This window comes from Hipposideros armiger, unplaced genomic scaffold, assembly GCF_001890085.2.
Source record: "Hipposideros armiger isolate ML-2016 unplaced genomic scaffold, ASM189008v1 scaffold_413, whole genome shotgun sequence".
In the NCBI taxonomy this organism is placed as follows: domain Eukaryota; kingdom Metazoa; phylum Chordata; class Mammalia; order Chiroptera; family Hipposideridae; genus Hipposideros; species Hipposideros armiger.
The window spans coordinates 1,442,480-1,468,813 of NW_017731763.1; the positions used below are offsets into that span (position 1 = coordinate 1,442,480).

Genomic DNA, 26,334 nt, shown 5'->3' on the forward strand with positions numbered 1-26,334 from the left:
CCGCCCCCGCCGGCCGAGGCTGGGCTGCGGGAGGCGGCCGGGCAGCCCCGAGCCTCGCTAGGGCGACCAAAACAAAGGCAGCATCCGGGGCTGGGTGGATGCAAACAACCATGAAAGACTGGGCTCGCTCTGTCCCCGGCTCCGCTGCTGCCGCTGCCGCTGCCGCTGCCGCTGCTCCTCCTCCCGCCGCCGCCGCCGCCCGGAGGGCTCCGCTGTGAGGGGGAAACAGGGGCGCAGCTGCTGGGCGTGAATCCGAAAGGTGCGAGCCCGAGAGCCGGAGGAAGGGGCGGGCAGGCCACGAAAATGTCCTCGGCCGTGGGGCCCCGCGGTCCTCGCCCACCCACGGTGCCTCCCCCCATGCAAGAGCTGCCCGACCTGAGCCACCTGACCGAGGAGGAGAGGAACATTATCATGGCAGTGATGGACCGGCAGAAGGAAGAGGAGGAAAAAGAAGAAGCCATGCTCAAGTAAGCCACCCCCAGCCGCGCCATCCGTGCCTCCGTGCCTCCATCGGTCCATTCACCACTCACTCGCCCAATCCTCTCGGCTGGGTGTGGGGGAGGGGCGGGCCAGGGTGCTGGGTGCGGGCGGAGGCGCCCGCCTTGGGGCCGGGGGGCGCTGGGCTTGTGCAGGGAAGAGGTTAGGGGGACCCGAGGAAGGAGGGGATGCCACGGAGCCCAGAGCCCAGCAGCCAGGAGAGGTTGGCTTGAGACAGGGTGCAGGAGGACTGAGTGGTCAGTGAACATCCTGGGGGTGAGCTATGCACGAGCTGAGAAGAGCTGATCCCACCCTAGTGGAAGGGCCCTGGGCGGGGAGCAGGTTAGGGGCAGGGAATGAGTAGTAGAAAGGGGAGGTGGAATGAAGAGGTGCTGAGAATAGCTCCTCTTCTCTTCTTGGAGTTGTTTAGCAGGTTGGGGTAACCCCAGTGAAGGGTGCCAATATTTATATAAGAAAAATGCTTATTTTTAGTGTGCATTTTGGGACTCATTCATCTCACAGATCAAGGTTGGGTCTTTTTTTTTTTGGGCAGTTGCCATCTTTGGTAACCTGCCTTCCTAGCTTCTCTTTAACCTTTTCTTCACAGCCTTTTTACACAGAATACTTGTGTGAAGACACATTTTCTTACTCATAGATAATGCCATTGTTAATGCAAAGTTTTTTAATAATGAGAGAAGCTGTTGGGGACTCTGGCCTGAATAAAATAGAGGTTCCCCTTTGCTGGTTTCCAAGAAACCTCTGGGGCCTGCTCCGTTCCTAGTGGGAGCAGTACAATACAATTTGCACAATCCCTCCTTCTTTAAAGCCCAGCAACCCTTCAGGGGATCTCTGTCCAGTGCCCCATTTTCCTGTGTCTGTGGAGGGGATGGGGTGCATTGCTGCTGGTGCAGGCGTGTGTGACACTGTTGCTGCTTGCTTTAATCGGAGACAAAACTGCTTACAAGGTACTGGCATCTAGACTTGGTTTTCCTTGCTCCTTAGCATCACACTTAGAGTGGAGCTGAAGGGGACTTCAACCTTGCCTTCCCTTGGGAGGTCTTTATGTATTCAGGAAAGTTTCAACTCAGGGGTGAGGGAATTTACAGACCCTGACTGGGACTAATTCCTTGGTGTCCCCTGGTTAGGCCAGAAGGTGTACCAGGGGGCAGAGGATTGGCATGAAGAGCCGAAGGGAACCTGTTGCATCTTGAGTTAGCTGATAGTAAAGAAGGGGCCAGCAGGGAACAAAGGTGACAGCCAGGCACAGAGCACACCTAGCATGGCCTCGCCCCCACCCCTAGGGTTGCCTCCTGATGAGAGGATGCTGCCACCAAAGATTGCTTCCTTTTTGCCTCAGTGCAGCAGTGCCTCACAGGAGAGGAACGGAGGGAGGGAGGCTGCATTCACAGACTGATGGGTCCCCACCAGTGTTACTGCCACCCAGAAGGGAGAGGGGACTATTGAGGGAGAGTGGTGGGTGCCGGGTCACAGCAGAAGAGTAGAAATCCAGTCATTCCTGCCCTTTCATTTTAGACTCAGAAAAGGGCCATTAACTCGGAAGGCCGGAGCTGGCCTGGTTCTATAAAGAGCAGCAGGTTTCTGAATTCCCTGCTCCTTCTCATCCAAAAAAAAAAAAATGCTTGAAGCCTGCTGGCTTGAGGGAAGCTGAACCCTTCCTTGTTAATCTGCTGCCTGTCCCTAGTGGAACAATGACGTCCCTAGTGCTGCAGGCTTCCCCTCTTCTGAGATTGGAAGTAATGGATGGTGTCTGATGGTGCTGCCGTCTGTCTGTCTGGTTGTCAGTCTGTCTGTCCTCACTGGTTGCAGCTCCTGCCACCTGTTCCTGGGCACCTTATCTGCTGGTCACGATTTACAGGTTTGCTACTGTTCCTTTTGGTGTTCACTGCAGGCCTCCAGCAGCCAGTGGAAAACATGAGCTGCTGCTTGTCAGGGTTTGAATAGGAAGGGGAAGGCGCAGTGCAAGTAGTGGCCATCACGCCCCTTCATTGGCTGTTTCAGGGATGGCAGAGAGGGAGGGATTTCAAGTGGGAGAGGGCGAGTTTTAGGACAGAATCCCAAATCTGCTCACTGCCTATGGACAGCGATGAAAATATTGTATGGGCTTATATAGTAAAAAATGAGGAGCGTCCAACTGCTCATGTCTAAAACATCTTTCCCCTTGCTGTTCCTATGACTGCTGTCCACTGGCTTGCAAATATTGTTCTTTTATTGCAAGGATTCACACACTATTTCAGTATGTGATGCTGTGATATATACAACAGCCCTCTCTCATCCTGGACCTCTGAATTAACTTTATCAATCAGCCTCCTCTGCTAATGTCTTGCTTGGCCTTTTGTGCAGTGGCAGATTGGTGAGTGTTTTGGAATCCCAGTTTTCTGCCATGTAAGTGTGTCGAAGTGTCTGCAATTGGTGGAACAGTGCTGTACTTTTTTCTAGAGGGCACTTTATGTCTTAAGACTGGGGATCATAGGGGCTATTCAAATTATATATGTAATATATATGAACTTAATGACATGGAGTTGTAAGTGGTGGCCTTTTCTAAACTTTGCATAACAATATATTGGAAAACAAGATGCTTTCCATAGGGCTTTGAAATATTTGTTTAATCAGAAATAAGTTTTTGTGGTAGTGGTTGGTCCATCATATCACATATCTGATTAATTACTTTCACAACAGGCCCTACGAACTTAGACTTAAAAGACTTAAAATTCACTTTTGTCATCACTGCAGAACAATCACATTAAGCTACCTACTGAGCATGCTGTCTCTCTTTGCAATGTATTAAAATAGTCATTAATACAGATAAGATAGAAAACTAATGGGTAAATATGCCAAAGAAACAATATAAAATATCAATTAAAACATATTTGTATAGTTTCATCAGCCTTGATTGTAAATTGCTACTTGAATTTGGACTTGATAAAGTTTTAAATAGATAGAAATGGAAAAGAATAATCAAACTACTTTCACATCAAAGATTTCAGATAAATTTTATTCAAAATTGTAAGTACTTTATCATAAAAATCATTCATTTTGTAGGCAAAGTACACTAATTTTGAATACCATTGCCGTATAACTAGAAATAGCTGACTCCTGCAAATAATTTTTAATGGTTGACTTAATTATCTGAAAATAAGAGGTCTTTTCTTAATCTTAGTAAGGTTTTTGGTGTGTGTGTGTGTGTGTGTGTGTGTGTGTGTGTGTGTGTATGTATGTGTGTGTTCTGGAGACTTTTTGAAACCTGACTTCCTCAATGAAAACCCCTTCAAGTAACTGTCACCAGACACCATGAGCCAATATATTACATGGGTTGAAAACTGTATTATCTGGGACCTAAATCAGAGAAGATCTCATTAGATCTAAAATCACATTCCTTTTTCTTTTATAAAAGCTTCATAGAGAAAGGAACTACAGAATAGTAAGTAAGAGAAGAGCAAAAAAAATAGAAGTAGAGTTCAAGAGATGTTTTGCGAATGGGAATTGAGAACCTTATTGGAATATTTAATAAAACTACTAACATTTATTGAGCATTTACCTCATGCTGGCCATTATTCTAAGTGGTTATCGACTCAAATGCCAAATAGCTGAACTATGCTCAGGTTTAATATATGTATATTTAAATTCTCACAACAGCCTGTGCAGGAGGTAAGTTAGGTCATATGATCTTCAAATCTTCATCCTATACTCAGAGAGTTCCAGTAATACCCTCGCCTGACTCATATAACATGACCTAATCAGGATTCAAAGCCAGACCTTTTATTCTAAGTCCAAGTATTATCCCACACACTACTACACTGTCCTTCTACCAAGAAGCTTGTGCATTTTCCTTACATTAATTTCTGCTCTTCCCTCAGTTTCAGAGAAGTGGTTTGGCAAAAGATTAGGCTGATTCAAAGGTTCAGCTGCTGATTCTCGGAGGGCCCGCAGCTTCACCCACCCTCCTGATCGAGTTTTCCTTTGGATTGAGGGCAGGAGAATTGTCGCCAGTTCAAAGATAATAAAAAGCATCATGCTGTGGTGGGCAGATCACTCATATCGGATCCAAGCACTTAGTTCTAGTTCTGCCCCTGTGTAAATGTGGGCAAGAAAATTAACCTGAGGATCTGAGAGAGTCTATTTTTCTGAAAAATCCTGCAATTCATGGTGTGAAGTGATTTGTAAAGAGTAGTGACTTGGGGCTTCTTCCTCTCTTCTTCACAGGAAACCAAACACTGACTTTTCAAATATCCGCAATATCCACTTCCTTCATGAAAGGAGAAAGTACAAGGAGCAGAACTCTTACAACTTAAGCTTTTCTTCCCTCCTTTTTCATCCTCCAACCAATTATAATATTGTGGCCTGAAATGTGTCTGTAAGGCTTCATATAAGAGACCCCAAATAGCATCTGGGAAAAGAAGGAAAAATACACTGGGGCAGCTGGGGAGGGGTAAGGATAGAGCCCCCATGTATGCGAGTATTGTGTTTTCCTTGGGGTTTGCAAAGATTTTCATAACTCACACCCACAAATATTCTATCGTGTTGCTGAGGCAGGATGAGTAAGAAGGGAAAGGAAAAAAAGGCAAATGGTAATGAGAAAAAGTGGCTTAACCATGAAGAGGTGTGTCTGCCTATACCAAGTTGCATGTTAAGTAGAAAAAGAACGGGAGAGAAAACTTACAACCTTTCCCTCGGAGTCTAGTCTCCTTTATACCATTAATGGATAAGGCTACGTTTAGGGAAGGTTAACCCTGAACTTTATTGGAGTTTTCCACTTTCAGCAAAAACCTATCTTAGTAAATGTGCATGGTCAGTACTGAGTTCTCAAATACTTATGGAGAAAACATAGAAAAGGGAAGCCTAAGAAAATGAGAGAAGTGAGGCATTAAAGAGAATGGAGGGAAAGTGACATAACCATGAGTTCACATTTTTGCCAACCTATTTTGACTTTCTTTTAACTTGTATGTATTTCTTTTGAACCAGAAGTGAGGGGGCACCATTGTTTAAGTAAATAGATTGCTAAATTGGAAGTAGACTATAGAAACCAGTGTGGGCTATATGTGTTGCTGCTGACTTGAATAGAAATACATCTTGGGAGTGTTATTTGCTCAACTTGTCAAATGAGGAGAACAATTTGTGTTAAACATGTGTAGTAAGCTCCCTGGAAAGATATCAAACACAGGCATTCCAGAAATAATATTATTACTCTCCCACACTTGAAATACGCAGATGGACAGGTTGCTGCACCATGGATTGTAAAGCCCATTGTGTTGCATATCATTTATCTCTATGGGCTATTTTATATTTTTAAACAAATTTTTACATGATACGAGTTGGGTATTTTAGAGCTGGTCCCGAGAGTTGAAGTAAATTCACCTGAGTTACGTGGCAACTAGACTAATAGAACCAGAACCCAAGTTCATTGACTCTACGTCTTTAGTGTTCTTTTGTGTCTTTTTAAAAGTACATTAAGCTGTGGGCGTTATGGTTGATTTCTCTCCTCTTTTGGGGGAAGAGACGGCCATTTCTTAGTGCCTTCTGTGTGTCAGGTTTTGGCTGGAGCATACTTCACATATTTTACTCTGCCTCATGCTCACCTGTTGATGAGAAGTCCATCCCGTCAGCATTCTATTAGTTTTTTAGTAGTGAAATTCCCAGAACTAGCTAGGTCCCTTCCTGACCCTTTGCTCGTGGCGTTTGATCTTGGAGTACAGAATGAAACTTCAACAAAGCAAAAGAAGATTTTCACACAATCTAAGTGGCATTTTCTATCCTTTTCTGAGTCCTCCTGCCTCCAGTCTCTAGCTCTGGCTGCAGGTGACTCACCAACCCATATGCATCTGGGGCTTTTCTGACCTGCTTGCTCTTTTGCTCACAGTACTCTCTAATGCCTTAGCGTTTTCCCACCATCCTCCTGCACCATGAGATTATCTCTTCTCCCTGCTATTGTTTTGAATTTTACTTGTTAGGTAAGCTATTTATAACCAAGTATATGATATTCAATTCAACAATAAGACCATTGTTTCAGATATTAGAATTGGGTTAGGCATTGGGCTGTTTGGGTAGAAATAGTCCTCTGCTGGCATAGTTCGATGTTGACTTAGTTCTTACTGTGTTATAAAACTGCCATATCAATAAAGGGATGTGAGCATTGGATAGTTGGATAGAGCAGTGGACTAGATTCTGGTCTTAGCACTATCACTTTCTGTAGGCGTGACCCATCCGAGCCTCAGTTTCTTTATGTGTAAAGTGAAATTGATAATGCCTGCCTTTCTGATTTATGACGCTTTAACATAGTAGTGAAGGCACTTTTAAACTTCAAATTACTGTATCAAAGAAAGATGCTATTATTATCTTTACTCTGTAAAGCTATAGGAGAATCCTAAGAGCATCTTTTCTGTGGTTATTGCAGCTACTAGGGTCCTGTTGAGATGACTTCTTGTCCAGTTCATTTATTGTATCATGCTAGCAGTGCGGCGTGGCTAGGGCTGCAGCTCTCAGTGTGAGAATTTGGCAAGGAGACAAAAGGTAAAATGAGTCCAGGACTTGATCTGAGGTTATATTTACCTTCTTTACATTCTTCTTTCTTTCTCATTAAATAGATCATAAATATCTTTTGCACAAAAAGCAATGTGGGTAAAACGATAAAGTTTGAAATAGCAAAAAAGGCAGCTCTAATTCAAAAATAAGAGAAATTAGCTTTGGGTAATTTCCTTATCTTTCACTAGAAAAAAAAATTTAGAGAAACAGACTGATGATTGTGTTGCCACTGAATTTAACAAATTATTCATTTTCAGAATTAGCTGAATAAGGGGCCATGTGTAATTGTCAAGTAATAGTTTCTCTTTCATGTCAGTTGGGTGGTATAATAGATTGTGTGTGTTTAAGAATCTTTTAAGACTGTCATGGATGTCTTGGGTTTTCTGTATGTATGCTCTCATGCTTTCACATCAAGTTTATGTACACTTATTTTGATCAGTTTTCTGTTGATGATGAGAGGGGAATACACTACAGAATTGACTTCAGATATTCTTACCTCTGTTGCTATCTTGTGAAAATTTCCTGTATAAATGAACCTTTATTTAATGACAAAACAGAGTCATTTAAAAGAAAATTGACTGTACATGTTGGTTTGCCCAACACAACATCTATTTATGCCTATATCATGCTATAGTTACAGATAGTACCTTTTTCTCTCAATTTTGAGTTTCAGTCTGGATGATAAATTATATTGTTTACCTCTTTATAAATTTTGCTTCCCCTGATCCAAATTAGTTTTAAAACTTCAGAAAATTCAGCAATGAACAGTCATAAAATATATCTTATTACAATAAGCAATGCAAGCACATTGTAGACACAGAACCTTGAAATTCATTGTTTGGTAAATGGAAAGGCTTTTGCTGAGAAGGAGATATTTTCTTTGATTGGGCCTCAGTGGAATGCTACCTTTAATGGCAAAGTTGAATTTAAAATTTCAAAACATTTTTCAAATAACAGTAGCTATGGAATATGTCTGCATACAGGACTCTTTATGAAAAGACCCCTTTGGTCCTGGGAAAGGAATAGCCTGCAGTTTAGAGAAGACATTTCAATAGATTTTACAATCCAGTATTTTGATAATTCTTTGAAGTTTAGATAGTAGAATAAGGTAATGTTATAGAAACTAATTTCATGCAATTTGAAAGTAATTAATGTGCTTAATTAGATATTAGCTCTTTTAAAGAACCGTGAAACCAAGCAGATATTTTTATATAATATAAAAGGTATTACTTTGCTAATGATTTATGTATTATTTAGTATATAAATTATTTTTATTCCTCATCATTATAACATATAATTAATGTCTGGAAGATGCCATTATGTTTACATAGAGAAGGTATGTAAGTTGAAAACCAATTAAGGTATCTGTATAAATGTCTTATACAGTTTAGCTTTTTCAAATTGACTCATGCATGTTCATAGAGGAGGACTAGTATAGTAGTAGTTGTTGATGGAATTTTTTGGCTGTATTTGCTAGACTTTATGTAGCCTGTTTAATTAGCTCCCAACTTACATTTCTATGCTCAAAGCATTCTTGATCAATACTTGAGAAGTATTCTTATCTCAAGAATATCAAGTCATTTTAAAGGCCTAACTAATCAATGCACAAGTGTCATGTACCCTATTATTGTTCTGGCTGTTGAAACATAGCTCTTACCAAATGCATTGAAAAACCATGTATTTGGCGGGCTCGCTGTTTTGTTTTCAACCTGTGGGATTTACATTTTAGAAAAACTGGGCAGATGGTATCTAAAATATGTGAGGAATATGTATATCAATGTATCAGGTTTCTTTAAATATAGGATAGTATATATGTATATCCACATTCAGAAGTTATATCCAGGTCAGCAAGATAGTAGAAAGAGATGAAAACAAAAGTCAAGTAACCAAATATCTTTTCCTTTTATATTTCACGCAGCTTAGCAGATTTGTCTTCCTTTGCTATCTCTGTCTTGTAATATATTGGAGCTTAAGTCTTCTTACCTAACCCTTTTTTCCTGGGGAAAAATGAATATATTTTACATCCTGGTGTCTGATATTGAAATTAACTGGCTCATTTATTTTGGATATTAAAGTTTTAGTAAGAGTAAAAATTGTGAAGAGGTTCTACTTTGATATTTTTCATGATCATCATGAAACTTGTCATAAAAATGTAATTTGGAAAAATGAAATACAGTAAAGTCTTCTTATAATTAAACTAGATGTTTCAGTTTACTGAAGTCTCTGTACCATACGCCAAATCTAGCTATCTAATATATAGCAACCTGGAGTAAGAACTTGATACTAATCTCAAAACTTGATCCTATCATCTGAGTATTGTTCCAGATGCATTCTTTAGAAAGGGATAGCATGGTATCTGGAGCTGCGAAGCCTTAAGCTGTAGTAGTCACTGCTGAGTAGAACTTTGTGACAATTAGTCAGGTGGCTATGTAGTCCCTGACTTCCGTAAAAGCAGCATAGTTTAAGACTCTTGGAGGCCCACGTGCAATAAAAAACAACAAAACAAAGCAGAATTACAGTCCCAAGCCTCAATTTGCAGATACTTTATCTGGTAAGGTAGTTGCAAATAAAAAAAAAATGCCGTATGTACTTTGGAGAAAGACTAAATATTTAGCAATACAAAATATTGCCACAATGAATGTGTGGTAGTTATAAGAAGAGCTGAAGGACTTTGTGGAGCTCCCTCTCTTGCCCTTTATTCTATAATTCCATTTCCTTCTGATTTGCCGTCTAATTTTCTATATGTTCTTATTCCGTCTTCTCTTGACTCTAAAATATTGGCCTTCTCTTCCATCTACTGTTGACCTATTCATCCCGTTTTATATGCAGCCTCGGGGAAATCTCCGGCACACTCTTGGCTTTAGTCATACTTAGAGGTTAATGAGTCCCAAATCTATATTATTACGTTAGAATTTTCTACCAAATTCTGGATTGCTATACCTAACCACCTCTATCTCTACTTGGATGTCTCATAAGCACTTCAAACTGATTGTGACCCATCATACATTTCTTGACTTTCTGCCAAAACACGATGCTTTCTGTAATCCCTGTCTTTATGGGTAGCATCACCATTGCAACTCCTCATTCAGTCCACTGTCAAATCCTACAGATTTTATCTTTGTGGAATACTTTGCATTTCTCTTTTATTTTCCAATTCCATTGTCTTTACTTGAATGTGGGCTGTCATCACTACACACCCGGATGCCTTCAATAACCTCCTAATTCATTTCCCAGCCACCAGGCAGACCCCCTCCCACTTGATCTTCACACTAATGTCAGAGGAATCTTTCTAAAACTCATCTGATCATGTCCCTTCAGTAAAACCCCTCTGCTCTCAGAGTAAAGTTTAAACTTCATAATCTGTACCCTGCTTACTCTCTCCTGTCACTGGTCCATGCCCACCTTCCTGCCACAGCCTTACCGAACTTGTTTTTAAGGTATCACTGCTGCTTCACAACTTGGTGACTCTCCTTATGCTTTCCTGTCTGTTAGGAATTTTCTTTTTAATCTACCTAGTTCTTATGTAACCATTCAAATGCACTCAAGGGACACCTCATCTGGTACGTCATCCCAGGCTTCCCAGATTAATTTTAATGCTTGTCCTCTGTGCACATCTTTTTCATATCCTTATTCACTTGACAGTCTCAGCTCAGTACAGCAAAAGCTCCTGAGAGCAGGATCATTCTTATTGGTGTCCCTCATATAAGCATAAGCCTGGCATGTACTACGTACCTGGATTTTTTTAACTGTGTGTGTGAATGAATGAATAGGTTCAGAAGACGTGGAGTGGAGGAGTCATCTAAGGTTGCTGGATGGATTAATAAAGTAGTAGGTGGATGGAGTGGGAAGGTTATTCCAACCATGGGAATTCTGTCAGCAGATTCTGCAAGGAAAGAATGAGCTATTGAGAGAACCAGGTTGGCCAGAACTTATGAGGATATTACAGGGTTATATTAAAATATAATTTTAGTCGGCTTTACTCTTAATTTCTCATTCATGGCTTTTGGAAGGACAACCTTCTTGAAGTGTTTGAATGTCATTGTGGGAGCCTGTAAATAATACATTTTAAAAAGTAATCTAGACAGATATGCTTAATGGAAACATTTCCTTTGAATTAAAACATCGCTAACTTCAGTAACAGTTTAAAACATATGTTCTCTGATTTAATATTTAGAACCAGATCAGATGCACATGACCATAAAGTATTGTGCTGATTATAGTGTTAATTAAAAAGAGCCCCATCAGTTAGGTCATCTTCTAGACTTAAACTCCTTGAAAGCAGCTTTTGTATCTTAATCATCTTTGTATTTCCATTGCCTCATCCTGTGGCTGATGTATATATAGTAGGACCTCAGTAAGTGCTTGTTGAACTGAATCACGCAGTCTGTATGCCTGGGACACAAAGCACTGGCCTTTGACAGCACAGCTGGACTGAGCTGAGGCATGATGGGAGCTCTGACGCTGTCTGGTCCAGTGCAGGCAAAGAGTGCACAGGCTGCTTCCTATACCTGCAGCAGCATCACTGATAAATTTTGGATGCCTCAGAACCTTTCTGAATGTCCAGGCCATCAGCTGGTGTGATTGGCAATCAAGATGAAACATTTTAGCCACTGAAGATTTATTCCAACTCCACTTTCAAGGAGAGAAAAACTGATGCCCAGAGACTCTTTCAGGTTTTCATTATTAATTAGTGAGAAAGCTAGGTAGAATACTTTGGGTCCTTCTCTCCTGGTCTAGTGTTTTTCTTTCTTCCACTGTCATACTCTCTCCATATAGTTTCCTTTTAACTACCATCAAATTCAAACAATTTTGTTTTGTTTTTTTTGTTTTTTCAATTTTGGTTTGATTTACCTGCTCTATAAGATTACATCCTGTTATAGAAAATGCCAAGGGAACCTCTAATTACTTTGTTGATTTTGAATTCACTTATAGTGAGTATTATTCAAAAAAAGGAAATCATTGCCAGAGACTGGGAAATATTTTGTTTAAAAATATTTTATTTAAAAAATGTTATTTTTTGCAATTATATTTAAACTGTATCAATACTTCTTAATTGTGATCGTTTTATTTTTAATTTTTAATACTTCTCTGAAAGATACAGTGTTTTCAATATGCAGTAATTTATTTATGATTCCAAATAGCTTTTTCTACTATGCTTTTGAATTATGTACATATTAAAATCATGTTTTGTTTCTCACTTAGGAAAACCAACTGATTTTTGTTCACTGTGAGGAGAAGAGTTTTCTTTGGTTACCTTCATTTGGAGCTTTGGCTTCAGCTAGACTCGTTGGTCAGTGACCCAAAGGAAGAATTAGTGGGTTGGGAAGGGAATGCAACTCCATGAACTCCATAAATCCATGAACTCACATCTCACTCATGCATCTCTGCATGTGTAAATTCTTACACCCACACACCCGAAAACTTAAAACGTTTTTTCTGTAAAGTCTTTTGAAAGGAAGTTCATTTTATTTTATTTACAGAATTTGCATGATCTTGACATGCCTCACATAACTTTTTGTATTCATGGCCCTTTCTATAAATTTTGCCCCAGTGGCCATTCTGGAAGAAGCCCTACATCCCTAAGATCCCACCTTGGCCATGGTTGATCGGACTAAAGATGGACACTTGACCCAAGTCCAGATGATTATTGACTGGCCAAGAACTAATGAGATTCCCTTTCAGACTGAAAATAAGAAACGGCTAGCAGGTCAAGAAAATAAATGATACCCATTCCTTTTTTTCTTGGAACAAAATGGATTGAGCATTTATGATATGTCAGGCATTGTGCTAGATTATAGATTAATAGAATCATCCATCCCCTGCCTTTTGTAGGAGGAGGTGCATTTTATTTAAGTACAATTAAAATTAACTGTAAAATTTAAGCCTGTGATAAATGCAGCACAGGGCAATATATCATAGTTTGATAAGATAATATCAACTAGGAATTTTGATTCAGGTCAGGCTGGCCAGGGATGGCTTTCCATGGATGGAAGTGAGGACTGAGCTAAGATCTAAGGATGACTAGGAGTTAATTAGGCAAATATCGAGTGAGGGACCTGGTAGGCAGGAAGAACACAGAGTCTCTGGTGGGAGGGGAATGGTGATTCTGAAGAATGAAGAAATCCAGTGTTGTGGGAGAGGAGAGAATCAAGAGAAAGCCAAGAGGGATGTGGTGGGAGAGGAATTTGGAGAGGTAGGCAGAAGCCTGACAATGCCGGCTCTCCCAAGTTGCAGTATAAAGTTTTACCTTTCTCTAAAGAATCAAAAGGTTTTGAAGACAGCTATGATATAATCCTATTAGTATTTAAAAAGGTCCTTCTGTCTACAGTATCAGTTCACCCATATATAGGATATAAAACTGAAAGCAACACATGAATAATACAAACAAAGAAACAAAAACTCACAGACAACAGTTTAGTGGTTACCAGAGGATAAGGGGGGAGGAGGGTTGGAAAAGTGGATTAAATATATGGTGATGGAAGGAGAACTGACTCTGGGTGGTGAACACACAATGCAATATATAGATGATGTATTATAGAATTCTACACTGGAAACCTATATAATTTTCTAACCAAAGTCACCCCAATAAATTTAATAAATAAATTTTAAAAGAATCAATTGGGTAAATGCCCAGGGCATGCATGTGTGTAAAACAGCTGGGAGGTTTTTGCAGAGTCCAGGTGAGAGATGTGAGAAGCAAGGGCTTTGGTAGTGATGGCAAAATATTAAGATTTGAGAAATACTTGGGAAGCAAAAGCCACTTTTTTTTTTAATGGGTTAAATATGAGTTGATCTCTGACTTGTGGCACCAGGTTTGGGGAGTATCTGGAGGGATGGAAGGGAGATCCTAAGTTTAGTTTTGGTCATTTGGTCAGGAATTCAGAAGAGAGGACAGGTTGGAAATGTAAACGTATGAGTCATCTATACACTGGTGACAGGGAAGCTGCAGGTGAGGATGAGTGACGGGGTTCAGAAAAGGAGAAAGCCCCTAGCATGAGCCTTAAGGAAACTTCACTTTTAAAATTTGAAAGAGGACAATAAGCTTTCAAAGACATTAAAAAAGAAAGGTAGAATAAAACCCAGAGACCCTTGTTTATACCAAATAAAAAGGAAGAGAGTATTTCATCTCACTAGGATAATTGAAATAAAAATGACTGGCAACACTAAATGTTGGTGAAGCTAATGAGAAATTGGAATCCTTGCTTTGGAAAACTGTTCGGTAGTTTCTTAAAAAGTTAAACTTAGGCATCTATGCTGTGACCTAGCAACTCCATATATAGATATTCATAGAAGAAAAATGAAAACATGTATTTACAAAAACTCCTATACAAGAATGTTTGTAACAGCCTTCTTCATAATAGCCCTAAACTGGATATAGCTCAGAGGTCCATCAGCAGGAGAATTAACTTAAAAACTGTGGTATATTCAGTGAAAAACTATCCAGCAATAAAGAAGAATAAGCTGCTGATAAATGAACAACATGGATGAATCTTAAAATCACATCCTGAGTAATAAAAGCCAGACACAAAATAGTGCAGACCCTGTGGTTCTATTTACATGAAGCTCTAGAATAGGCAAAGCTAATCCATGGTGTTAAAAATCAGATCGGTGTTTTCTTTTATGGTGGCAGGGGTGAGGGGTTGACAGGAAACTGATAAGAAGCAATTTTCTGGAGGGATAGAAATGTTCTACATTTCTACATAGGGATGTGTGTGATACATTTGTCAAAATTGATCAAGTTGTACACTTAAGATCTGTGCATTTTGTAATTGAAAAATAAAAATTTACTTAAAAAATCTGCATTTCACTGCATGTAAATTATATCTAAATTAATGAAAAAGGAATTCTGCTAAGACACCAGATGCAATGAGAACTGGTAAATAGCTGTTTGATTCAGTAACAAGGGAATCACTGGTGACTTCAGAAAAAGCCTTTTCTGTGAAATGATGGGGCCAGAACTACATTGGAATGATTAGAGTGAGAGGAAGGTGAATGAATAAATATATAGTTAATATGGGCAGATCTTTCAAGGAGCTTGAGAAGAGCGATATGAGAGAATTCCTGGAGGGAAATGAGAGGGAAGTCCAGTGTGGGCCTCTTTTAAGTGACAATTAAATAGAATACATTTCAAAATGTTTAAAAGTTGAGGGAAAGAATACAGTGAAGCAGATGATCTGAATAAATGAGAAAGGGCATATATTTGTGATTGGAAAGGTGAGGGACCGGCTATCTGATGGTTTCCATTTTTTTTTCTGTTAAGTAGGAGTCGAGTCATCTTCTGAGAGTAACAGGAGTTGGAGATTTGAGGATAAGGAAGACAATTTTAAATAGTTGAGGTGGAAAGCAGGAGTGTGGATTTATCAGAGAAAGAGATGATTACTGACTTCCAAAGGAAGCCATGTTGGGCCATGTGCAAGATGAGTCAACACAGAGGGAGAGACTGACAGACATGCAGATAGGAAGGCCATTTGGCCCCTGAGCCACCAAGAGACGAGTCTTTGATTCTGACCTTCCAGGCTGAGTCCCTGTGAGGCTTGGCTGAACATTTTGCTGTATAACCCTGATCTGAGCTAGTTTGAATAAGTTTCGGTTTCTTTCAACCAAAAAAAAGCCCTGATTAGGACTTTGTAGTTGTTCTTTTTCCACACATTACATACATATTCTCAAGTCTGCATCTTGAGGTTTCGTGTTTAAAGAGAATATTTTCAATTTAATAATAAGTACATATATTCTTATGTATATGTATGTACATGCATATGTACACATACACGTGTGTGTGTGTACATACACACACATGAAATCTCCATGAGTACTCTGTTATCAAAGTAAATTGTCCTTCCCCTTTTCCACATACATCTTTTCAGTTCATGTTTTTGTCCTCTGTCCCAGAATGCCTTTTTCTTTTTATTTTAACTTGAAAGCATTTGAATTTAGAATAAACAGTGACATGATTTGCTTCAGATCCTTTACCATGAGGCACAGTTGGGGACACACAATGTGATAGAAAAAGTTCTGATCCCTCTGGTTTGACTTGTTTCCCATCCTCATGGCTGGACAGTAATTTAGATTTGTTGTAGGTCTGGTTCCCCAGAAGCTGACTCTGAGATGGAGATTATTGTGCAAGAGAGTGTTTTCAGGACTAACATCTACGTCGGAAGGGAAGCAAGAGGTTGGAAAGTGGGAGAAGTTGGGCTACACTGCGAGTACACTCAGCCAGCCTCTTGGGAGCTGTGAATCTAGTTATAATGTTGTTGCCTTGCACAGTCACTGGATTCATGCCACCCAGGGAATGGGACCTGGCTTTGGGAGAGATGGCTGTCTTCAGCAGAGGGCCATTTCAAAGGGAGGGTTGACAGCTAAGAGCATCCTCAGCCCATGGAGGAGTTAAGTCCCTCAGGCTTGAAAGGGGCATCTGAGCAGCTTAGCACAGCATCCACTTAATAATTTTAGTTGAAAATAAAAATAAGAAATTTGGAAAATTCAATATTTATTAACTGCCTACAAATTAAAGGAAGTCAAAGGTTAAATATGATGCCAATATGATGAGGATAAACCTAAGATTTTTGAACAAAATTGAACATTTAAATCAATTGTTTAGGATGTTCAGATTGTAGGCCTCTTTTGGGGATTGACAATATCACCCAAATCCTAAATTATAAATCTATTTATAGAACACTTATAAATGTCTGTGAGTCAATGAGTAACATTTGTTGAGGGTAATGACTTAACTTGGAAATTGATTTATCTGTTTTTTTCCTACATCTAACTGGAAAGGTATGCTTTCATGAAACCTTTAACTCTATAAGATTTCTTCCCACCTTTTTTTTTTTTTTGGTAAATAAGACAGGGCATGTATGTGTATAGAATAGCTGGGAGATTACTGCAGAAGTTTGCTGGGAACTTCAAACAGGATTGAACATATGCAGTTAATGGATTTTAATTCAATGACATATGTTTGGAAAATCTCCTCCTCCCAATTAGGCCGTTTTCCCCAGCACACTCCTTACCTCTTCTCTTGGAGTGTGTGCCTTGAGTAAGCCACTAAACTCTGAGGACTCCATGTTATATAGGAAAATAGAGCCATCAATTATAGAAGATCTACTGGGTGTTCAGTCTAAATATCCATGTTACCTTAAAAGTATTTATTTGTCAGAGAAATTAGCACAATCAGCTTTCAAATCTTTGTGGCTTACCATAATAAAACTTTATTTCCTACTTGCACAGTTCCATGTGGGTTGGATGGCCCTCTTACATCTGGAAGTAGTGATTGCTGGAATATGTGGCCACAGCTAAGGCAGAGAGAGATGGAGGAAGTAGACTTAACGTATGTTACTACTTCTCATTAACCATTGGCCAGGTCCAGACAACCGCAAGAGAAGATGGGAAATGTAGGAGAGCACATGGGCTATTTAATCAGCCATTTTGAATACGTTAACAGTAAATATTTTATTAATTAAGCTACTTGTTTCCAAAAAGGAGCTAGTTTACGTTCCTTGAATAATTAACTTGTTGAACATGGAAATCAATATTTAGACTCATGGAATTTGAGTCAAAAGGGCTTTTAGCCTCCAGATCAGTGGTTTCCACACTGTGTCTGGTGGAGTTGCCCCAGAGTGGTGGAAGTAATGTTGACGCGATGAAGAGAAGGCACAGGTTCAGGCATCTAGATGGTATACTGCTGCTTCATTCCCAGCTCATTGCCTTGATCTGCTTTATATTTTGTGATCTGGGGATCTTACTGGAGAAGAAAATGTTCTGCAGTGAAAGAAAATATCTGAAAACACCTCATCTATTCCAATACCCTCCTTTTGTAGCTATGGAGGTTTATTTAGCCATTTAACCAATGGTTTTGAGCAGTTGCTGTGTAGCAGGCACTGACTTAGCTGTAGGAACAGAGTCCCTGTCCTCCTAAAGCCTGCACTCTGATGTGTGCTAGAGCTCCAGTGACTGCCCAGCGTCAGAGTAAGCTCTAGAACCTATTCCCCTCACTCTCAGTCCTTCTTGAAATGGCAACAACTGTTAACTGAGAATATTCTGAAGACATCTAGAAAAGCCTGGCATGGAAATGACTTCCTAGGGAGGGTCTGCATGTCCCATGGAGAATGGCTTCTATCTTGGAGAAAAAGCACAAACCTCCTTGAAGTTATTTTCAGTCCAAAATATGGGCGATGTTTGGAGTTCCCTTCTTTCTCATCAAACATCTTAATGACCAACAAATTCTCTTCTCAGAGTACAGTATGTTTCCTTTATGACAAAGTACTGTCATCAACAACTGACATTTGTACCTGTGGCAAAAAGAGCTTATATGCACACACCTTGTTTATTCTTATTATGACCCTATGAAGTCAGTAAGACAATGATTAGTGCTATGCGCACTTTACATAAAAGAAAATAGAGAAAAAAATTGCTTAGGTCAAGATTATATAGCACAAGTAGTAAATGTTTTATGGAACTGGGAAGTAAAGTTATTACATTATTACAACCAGATTCTAAAAGGCAGCAATCGACAAGAGTTTCCCTAATGTACACCCTCAGCACTAGTAGTAGTAATAATTGTTGTGGGCTGCTGGGAGGGGAGTGCCTGAGTGTGTGGATCTGAGAATCAGAGAGGCCTGGGTTTGAATCGGGCTCCATCGCCTACTGTGTGGTCTCCATTAAGTCATTTATCCCTCCGGTTGGGTGGGAGGAGTAAATGAGATAGCAATGGCTATAGAATGCATTTGGCCCAGCTCTTCATCCATGGCCGCCAGCCATGTAACAACTTCGGGCTATAATAATTGTGATTTTATAATAGTATGAATTTAAGTGGTACTATGCACCCCAGTATTCACATCTCTTTGAGTGTAAAGACAGGTGCAACTACACTGTGTGAGCACCGTTCCAGCTCAGAAAGCACAGTACTTGCTGTGTTGAAACTGTATAAAGGAATTTTGAATCACAAATGGAGCATTGGTTCTAACATTGTGTGAAGTTAGAATACTCCTATTCATAGTACTGATTTTAGCACAATGCAGTTACCTGAGCTTTAGAAACACACAGAATAAGTCGGGGGCTGTTTTCTGTCAAACTAGAGTAATATCCCATATTTTAGCGGCACTTTGGAACAGATTTACCTCGCATTAGGCTCACAGATTTAATTCTTCATGTTTGTTGTTTTTCTAAAGAAACATTTTGACTCACCTATTTAATTTATAATCTCAGATGAATGCATAGGGATTAACATACATAATTCATATATCTGTATTCAAAAGAAAAGAATACCCTGTCTTGAGTTTTAGCATAGAGGAATACCTCCAACTGGAAATACTCTCTCTGTATAGAAATGCCTTATTTAAAAAATGAACAGTTTTCCATATCGAATCAATGGCATTCCTGAGTAAATACTCATAACAAATGCCAGATAAAATGTAAAAAATGATCTTTCGTAATATTTTTTAAATATACGTCTAGTGTGGACATATACTGGTGAACAGTTGACACAATGCTTATATTTTCATCCAAAATTAGGGGTGATGAGGATAATTTTCCAATATTTTGAAAGATATATACACCACAGCTCTGCCCCTTTGCTGAGATTAAGGTGTAATAAAATACTAAAAAATTAAAGGTATAATAGAAACTTCTAACCATCACTACCAAGTGCTAGCTCACAGCATGTATGCCCCCATGATACTATATGTATCAAAATGCCTGCTTTTAACTCATGAGAAAATCAAGTGTATATAAGAAAGGCCTGTGTTTTGTAGGTGAAACTCTGGTAATTTGGAGATATATATATATATATATATATATATATATATATATATATATATATACACACACACACAATAGCATTTAATGTAAATATTCTAAAAGATAAACTTCCTTGCAGAATTTTCTGTATTCTTAATACAGCAATGACTTATAAGGATCAGTGTTAACCCTGAGAATTAGTCCTGAATTTTGTTTCCTTCAAGTTTCAAATTAAGAGGCTGATGTATTTGCCTTTATCATAGCAGACATTGCTAAATCTTTCACACCACGTGGTTGGTAGGAGGGCTTGGTGATATGAAGGGGGAGCAATTACGTTTCCTTTTACCATTTTGGAAATTAGGTGTTCTTTCCCACCCCCAAAGAGGGCACTTTGTGGCTTTTAGTTTCTCTTTTTATTTCTTTAGGGAAGAAATAATGGAAATTTGGGCAGAAATTTCGACACTGTATCTTCTTTCTTCCCTTCTTTGCTCTTACTCCTCCTCCTTACAGGAGACAGAAATATGAGCACCTCAGTGGGGAATTTTCCCAGAAGAGAGAGATGAAGCATCCATTCCTCTAGAATGCCGGTCATTTCCGGGGAGGAGTGATTGTTTCTTGTTTGACCCTTGGGCTCTCCCCTGCTCGGTAAATTGACTCTTGGTGCCATTCCATCAGCTTCTGGAAAGGAGTCTTTCTGGAGGAGAGGACTGGGGTGGTTAGGAGGGGGCACCACTTCCTCTGAGCTTCCTCTGTTTGACCTCTCCAAGGACAGTCAGCCCTCCAGATGAAGTCAGCATCTCCATCTACATGGGTGGCTGCATAGGGTATTTAATTTACTTGTAGGCTCTGAGGAGTTACAGACAAAACAAGCTATGGATGAGGCACAACAGCACATTTAGAAAACAAGAGGATGCTGTTGCTGGCGACACAGCCATTGGTAAAGTTTGAGCACCCCCTATTATTTTCCCTTCAGCATGATGTTACAATATGTTTTGTTCAAGCCTAAATGAATCTTTTCATCTGGTAATTAACATTTTTACAGTGTTTTTCCTACCACCATATATTTTTGTTCAGAAAATTAAGACCCAGAGCCAAAGGCAATGAGTAAAATGTTTGTTTTGCAAAGAGTATATATGTAAACCCAAAAGAGATGATTACAGGGTAAAATGAGAAAGCTAAAAATCATTTAATCTCAACTTCCCCATACGCCCGTATATCAATATTTTGATTCTGCATTCTTTGCTGTTTATTTCACACATACAGTTTTTTGAAATTGTTTTTGGCATTGTATTTTACAAACATTTTGTGATAGATACAACCACCGAGTGAGTTTGGAGCATACCTTTCATGACATGCATTTTGACATACATGAAGAGTTTGTGAAATCTGTAAGGTAGACTCACAACGTAATCACAGTTAGCTCAGGAATTCCCAGATTCTAGTCTTGATTCTACTTTCTCTAATATAACTAACTCTCTAAGGTCTCTGAGTGTTCAAGAATATTTCATTTATTTTAATTAATTAATTGCTTAATTAAAATAATGTTTTGATTCTGGCTTGCATCAGGAAAATACAGAGGTGCACTGAAATTAGTGAATTTAGGTGAATTTAGGTGAACAATTAGGTGAATCTGTAAGTTACTGCCGAGCTCATTAAACTTTCAGGAAACTGTTTTTTTGTATTTTTTTGTATGTACATGTCAGAGCTAGTTTTTAACTTATCTAAAGTGGTTAGTAATTATTGGTAATGCTGATAAGAAAATTTATACTGTTTGGATCAGAAAAAATAAAATCCGTATAGACTCAGCCTGTGATTAAATGCAATTTGAACTCTAAATTCCTGGCACTTCCCATATTGTAGATGTTATGTTTTCTGCCCTCCTCTCATAGAACACAAAAGCAGTATGGACAGGAGTCAACCCACATCTTTCTGACACTGATTTGCTATAAACTTCATGGTCAGAGGATTTCAGCACGACTGTCTAGGTCTCTGTTTACAGATCTACACTGCTTCAGAGGAGAGTTAACCTGTACCTGGGAAAGAACTTTTTAGTAGTAAGGCTATCTGGAAGGCTGTGCAAATCAGAGAGAGAGAGAGGCATTTCTTCACACACACATTTTCCTTGATCTGGAGAAAATTTAAACTAACTGCCCATTTGATAAACTACCAGGTAAACACACAGTCTAAGGCTTAGGGAAATATGAACATTCCATATGTTTAAAATATATAATTTTAGAAGGATAGAGAAAAAAAGTGAAAACAGGGTTTCAGTGTATTTGTCTGACTGTGAAGCTTGGGAACACAGTGAAATAGAGTGCGTTTTTGGAGCAGACATATTTTAGTCAATATGCTGGCAGGGAGATCCCTGGGCTGACAACAGGGTCTGGCACAGCCACTGGTGGCCAGTTGGTACACAATGCCCAGTCCATGAATACACACTGGGCCACATTATGCTTACCAAACTCTTGGAATACTTACTATCGTTTTATAACTGGTCATGAAGTCTCATATTCTGTACTGGTAATTTGCAGTTATTAATGGTATGTAGTTTTTGTATGCATTTGGAGGTTTGTTTGTTTTTTGTTTGTTTTTTTTTTAAACAGGTTTTTGAGAATATTTGGTGAAGGATTTATATTTATTAGGGCCATGTTGGCAACATTCAATGAAATGCCTGCTATTGCTACTCTGAAATATCACCCAAATTTTATGACTTGATGTTATTCTTTCCTGCTCACTTTCTCGGTCTTATCAGGGCACTTAGCCCCTCTGTTCCATTCTGTATCCTTTGTGCTCCAGAATTGCTTTTAGAGACACCTCATATACGTTCTTATGTGGTGTGTACTACACACAATGTCATTTTTGGAGTACTTTGCATATATGCTCTGTGCCTTAGGTAGACTGCAGACACTTGGAACACAGGAAGTTAGTTGGTGCTATTGCTAGTTAAATTTGGGCGTTCCAGGGATGATGTGTGAAAGGTATCCTCAGATGGGTTGAAAGTCTAACTCCAGAGGTTAGATACATTTTTACTATCCTTTGGTCTAGAAAACAGCAGAGAACTTGGGGAGAGCTTGCAGCTCTCAAGTATGAGCTGAGTCTGGCTCCAGGAGGAAGACTAGATTGGAAGGGAATGTTAGGAGATCAGGGTGAGAATTTTTAACAGAATCGCTGCAAGGGTGAATGAAGATGAGAGTGGAATGAAATCTAATGTGGGCATTAGGCTCTAAAGGCAGCACGGTAGGTGAGGTGAAATTTGAGTGTTGTTGAAATTGTTTTTAAGCAACTCCTTTGGAAGGAGTCACGCTGAAGGCGAACACATCTCTGCTACACCCTACACGGGCAGTACACCCACCTACATTGGATGAGGCAGCTCTGGTGAGCACCAGATTATGTAGCTGGCTTGTGTCTTAACAAACACGTTGGATAAAACTATATGTGTCACTGAATTCATTGAATACCACATTCTCACGCAATTGGAGAGGCCTTCTGTGTGTGAGAGCCCCCCAGGCACCCAGACCGCCCTTGGGTGGAAGATTCTCACGCTCACTCAGGGTAAATGCTTATGGAGAGAATTGGAATGGTGAGTGATAACCTGCCCACGATTTAAATGTTTTCTTATTTATCATTCTGTCATCTGCATATGGTTAAATTCTCAGAAGTTAGGGGCTTGTGTGATGCAAGCACACTATTTTTGTGGTCAACCGGCAGTAGCAAAGGAAAGAAGCTTCCCTTAGCTTCTCTGGCTCCGTTGCTTGGCGGATTTAGCGCCGGAAATAAAAATATCCACTGTTAAAGATTTCTTTCTTCTAGATGTATCACCTCTCCAGAAATAGGCTAGACTTGTTCTCAAAAAAATCTCATTCACCATAGCTTTGAAACATGCAAAACTTTTGAAACCTTCATTTCATTAACACTCATCAGTCCAGAGGTGGAGGATTGAAGGGCACTTGTTTGTCAAACATCTGTTGGTGCTTATGACGTGGAAGACACCGTCTCTCCATGGTGTGTCAGTATATAGTGATTTGACATTTTGCAGGCCTTCATGTGACACCCATTTGGATTTGGCCTTCCGGTTTGTCTTAATTTGACATCTCTTACATTTGACCCCATTACAACATCTCCACTTAAGACCTTTGGGTGTAGACTCCAATCAATGGTTCTTCTACTGAATGGGAGACATTTTCAGCCCCTCACTAGTGCCACAACTCTAGCATTCAGTTTCAAGCTTTTGCTGTTCTCCCTTAGAAATTAGATTTTTATTAAATCCTTAAGTTCATATCATTCAAGTCCAGAGGAGAATGTGGAATTAGGTATAGAAAAAAAATCTGAAGATGAAGAAGTAGGCTTAAAAATTGGCACTCAGCCTCGCCTTTTCTATATTCTATGAAGTTATATCAGAAGGGAATGTAAGAATGTGTTTCAAAGAGGCAGGGACAGTTCCTCTGTTGTTTTAGGTAATACATTTTTCACTTAGTTCAAATACATTTTATTATTGAAACATTTGGAAACAAAATTTCTGATACTCAAATTAATTCTTTCTATATCACCATTCCTTCCTTCCCCAGGTTCTTTATTTCTTACACTATGGTGTCTCTAATAAAGCAAACATAAAACACCGATATGTAAAATATTGAAATAGAATTTAAATATTCTACCTTTTTATTGCGATTGTTGATCACATTTCTATTAAATTATAATTAACATATTTATTTGTAGTGACTCTTGTCTTTAATGACTCTTCTTTGATATGCAAACATATTTATTTAAAATGTCATAGCATTGTCCCCAAGGATGGCCTCATAATCTTTGCCAAACAATGACTTCTTGCAATGACAGGGATCCTCTTTAATGGTAAAGAAGGTGCTCAAGAGGTCTTGATGAAACATTTGGCAAATATTAGCCCTTAGAAATGAACACAAGCTTAAACATTCAATTTAATTGAACAAATATTTATTGAGCAAGTATTAGGTGTCAGGTGCTCGATCCTATTACCCAGTGGAAAAATCTATTAGTAAAATAAATAGAGTTTTAGAAGAGAAAGGCATTTGCTGTCTTTTGTGAACCCAGTGGCATGAAGAAGAAGGATTTGATGTTTTAGTATTGTTTTGCAAACAAAAGACAAATACATTATTATTATTTTTTTTACAAAATTCTAGGTAAAAACAAATGTGAAAAATGGACTTCACGCAAGCTTCTTGAATTTCACACACTATCATTTGTTCTGAAAACAGTTGACTGCAATCAGTTATGGTTTGAACTTTTATAAAGGAGATGGACTGAGACTCACTTTTTCTTTATTTAACCAAAAAGTTCTTTGACCTGATTTTTAAATCTATGTGCTAATGCCTTAACACAACCATAGTTTCTGAACTCTATATTGTGTTTTGTGTTAAAAGACATTATACTTATTTGAAATAGGTGAAATATTTTCATTGACTAAATTAGTAATATAATTTTGCATTTGTAAATAAGGATCTTATAATAAAATGTTCCTGGGAGATAGTTAGGTTTTAGCTCATCAATCAATTGGACAGATGGACAAATGGACGCACAGGGGAGAGTCTGGAAGGCTGGAAGGAGAGGCGAGTTGGTAGACCATCAAGTATACTTCGACAAAAAACGGTTTTGGGGACTATAATGTTTTTTAAAGAAATTTTGTGATCCTCTTAAATGTGCTTCAAGAATCTATTCCACACCCCACCCCTCCAAGTCTGTTTCTATCTATACTGGGATTTTCATAATGTTACACACTTAAATAGAGAACAGTTGCATCTAATCCTATTTAAAATGGTTGCTAAGGGACTATTCATAGGAGCTTAGAAATGACTCAATATCTCCCTTTAAGGAGTAAAAGTAAAGAAAAGAAAATTCATAGACAGAATTTCGACATATGGGTTTTGTCATGGGTTTTTTTGTTTTTGTTTTTGTTTTTTGTCATGGGTATTTAGGATGTAGGAATCATTCCCCAATCTGTGAAGCTCTGGGCCTCCCACTGAGCCCTGAACCTTCTTCCAACATGCTGGCCTCCTGTGCTCCTCAGAACTCCCATGGGAAAATAGGTTTACACAGCTGAGTTTGGGGGAAGAGAGATACTTCTTTTCTCTACAACTTAGGTGTGGTAGAAAATGATAACTGGAGTTGTGGTCCATATCTCCACTAACCAACTTTAAAAGAGGAGATAAGAGTAGCTACTGGAGGTAGAGTGGGGACTAAGGCAAGCAGACTCACTGTGCTCACTTCTTTCACGCCCGTTCTGGGAAACATGGAGGCCTACGTCATGGTGCTCTGTTTTTCCTGTTTCACCATGAGTGTGAAATAGACATATTTCCCCTTCATCTATGAGAGTGATTTTTATATTACTTTGTGACTAGGAAAATATGAATCACAGGGCTTGCCACAGACAAGGTGGAATATACTTCTGCTATAAACATGTCTTTCAATTTTTTTTCCCAGTTGCAAATATTCAGGAGCTTGTAAGAGGGAATTTCGAATGCCACACCAGACTTTTCTTTTGACAAACAGAAAGAGATCTCTTTGCCCACAAAACACTTAAGAGTGGATGCAAGGGCTTTTTTTTTTTTTTTTTAA

The 26,334-nt window shown here is 39.1% G+C and overlaps 1 protein-coding gene across 2 annotated transcripts in view; it reads left to right on the forward strand.

Moving 5' to 3' along the window:
* The first annotated feature begins 6 nt into the window (after positions 1-6).
* The window catches only part of LOC109394155 (regulating synaptic membrane exocytosis protein 1-like), a 213,392-nt gene continuing 187,064 nt past the window's right edge, over positions 7-26,334 (forward strand). For both annotated transcript variants that reach the window (XM_019663979.1, XM_019663980.1), the window contains exon 1: positions 7-467. In XM_019663979.1, the coding sequence (XP_019519524.1) occupies positions 304-467 (164 nt within the window). In that variant the 5' untranslated portion in view covers positions 7-303. The remainder of the gene's footprint in view (positions 468-26,334) is intronic.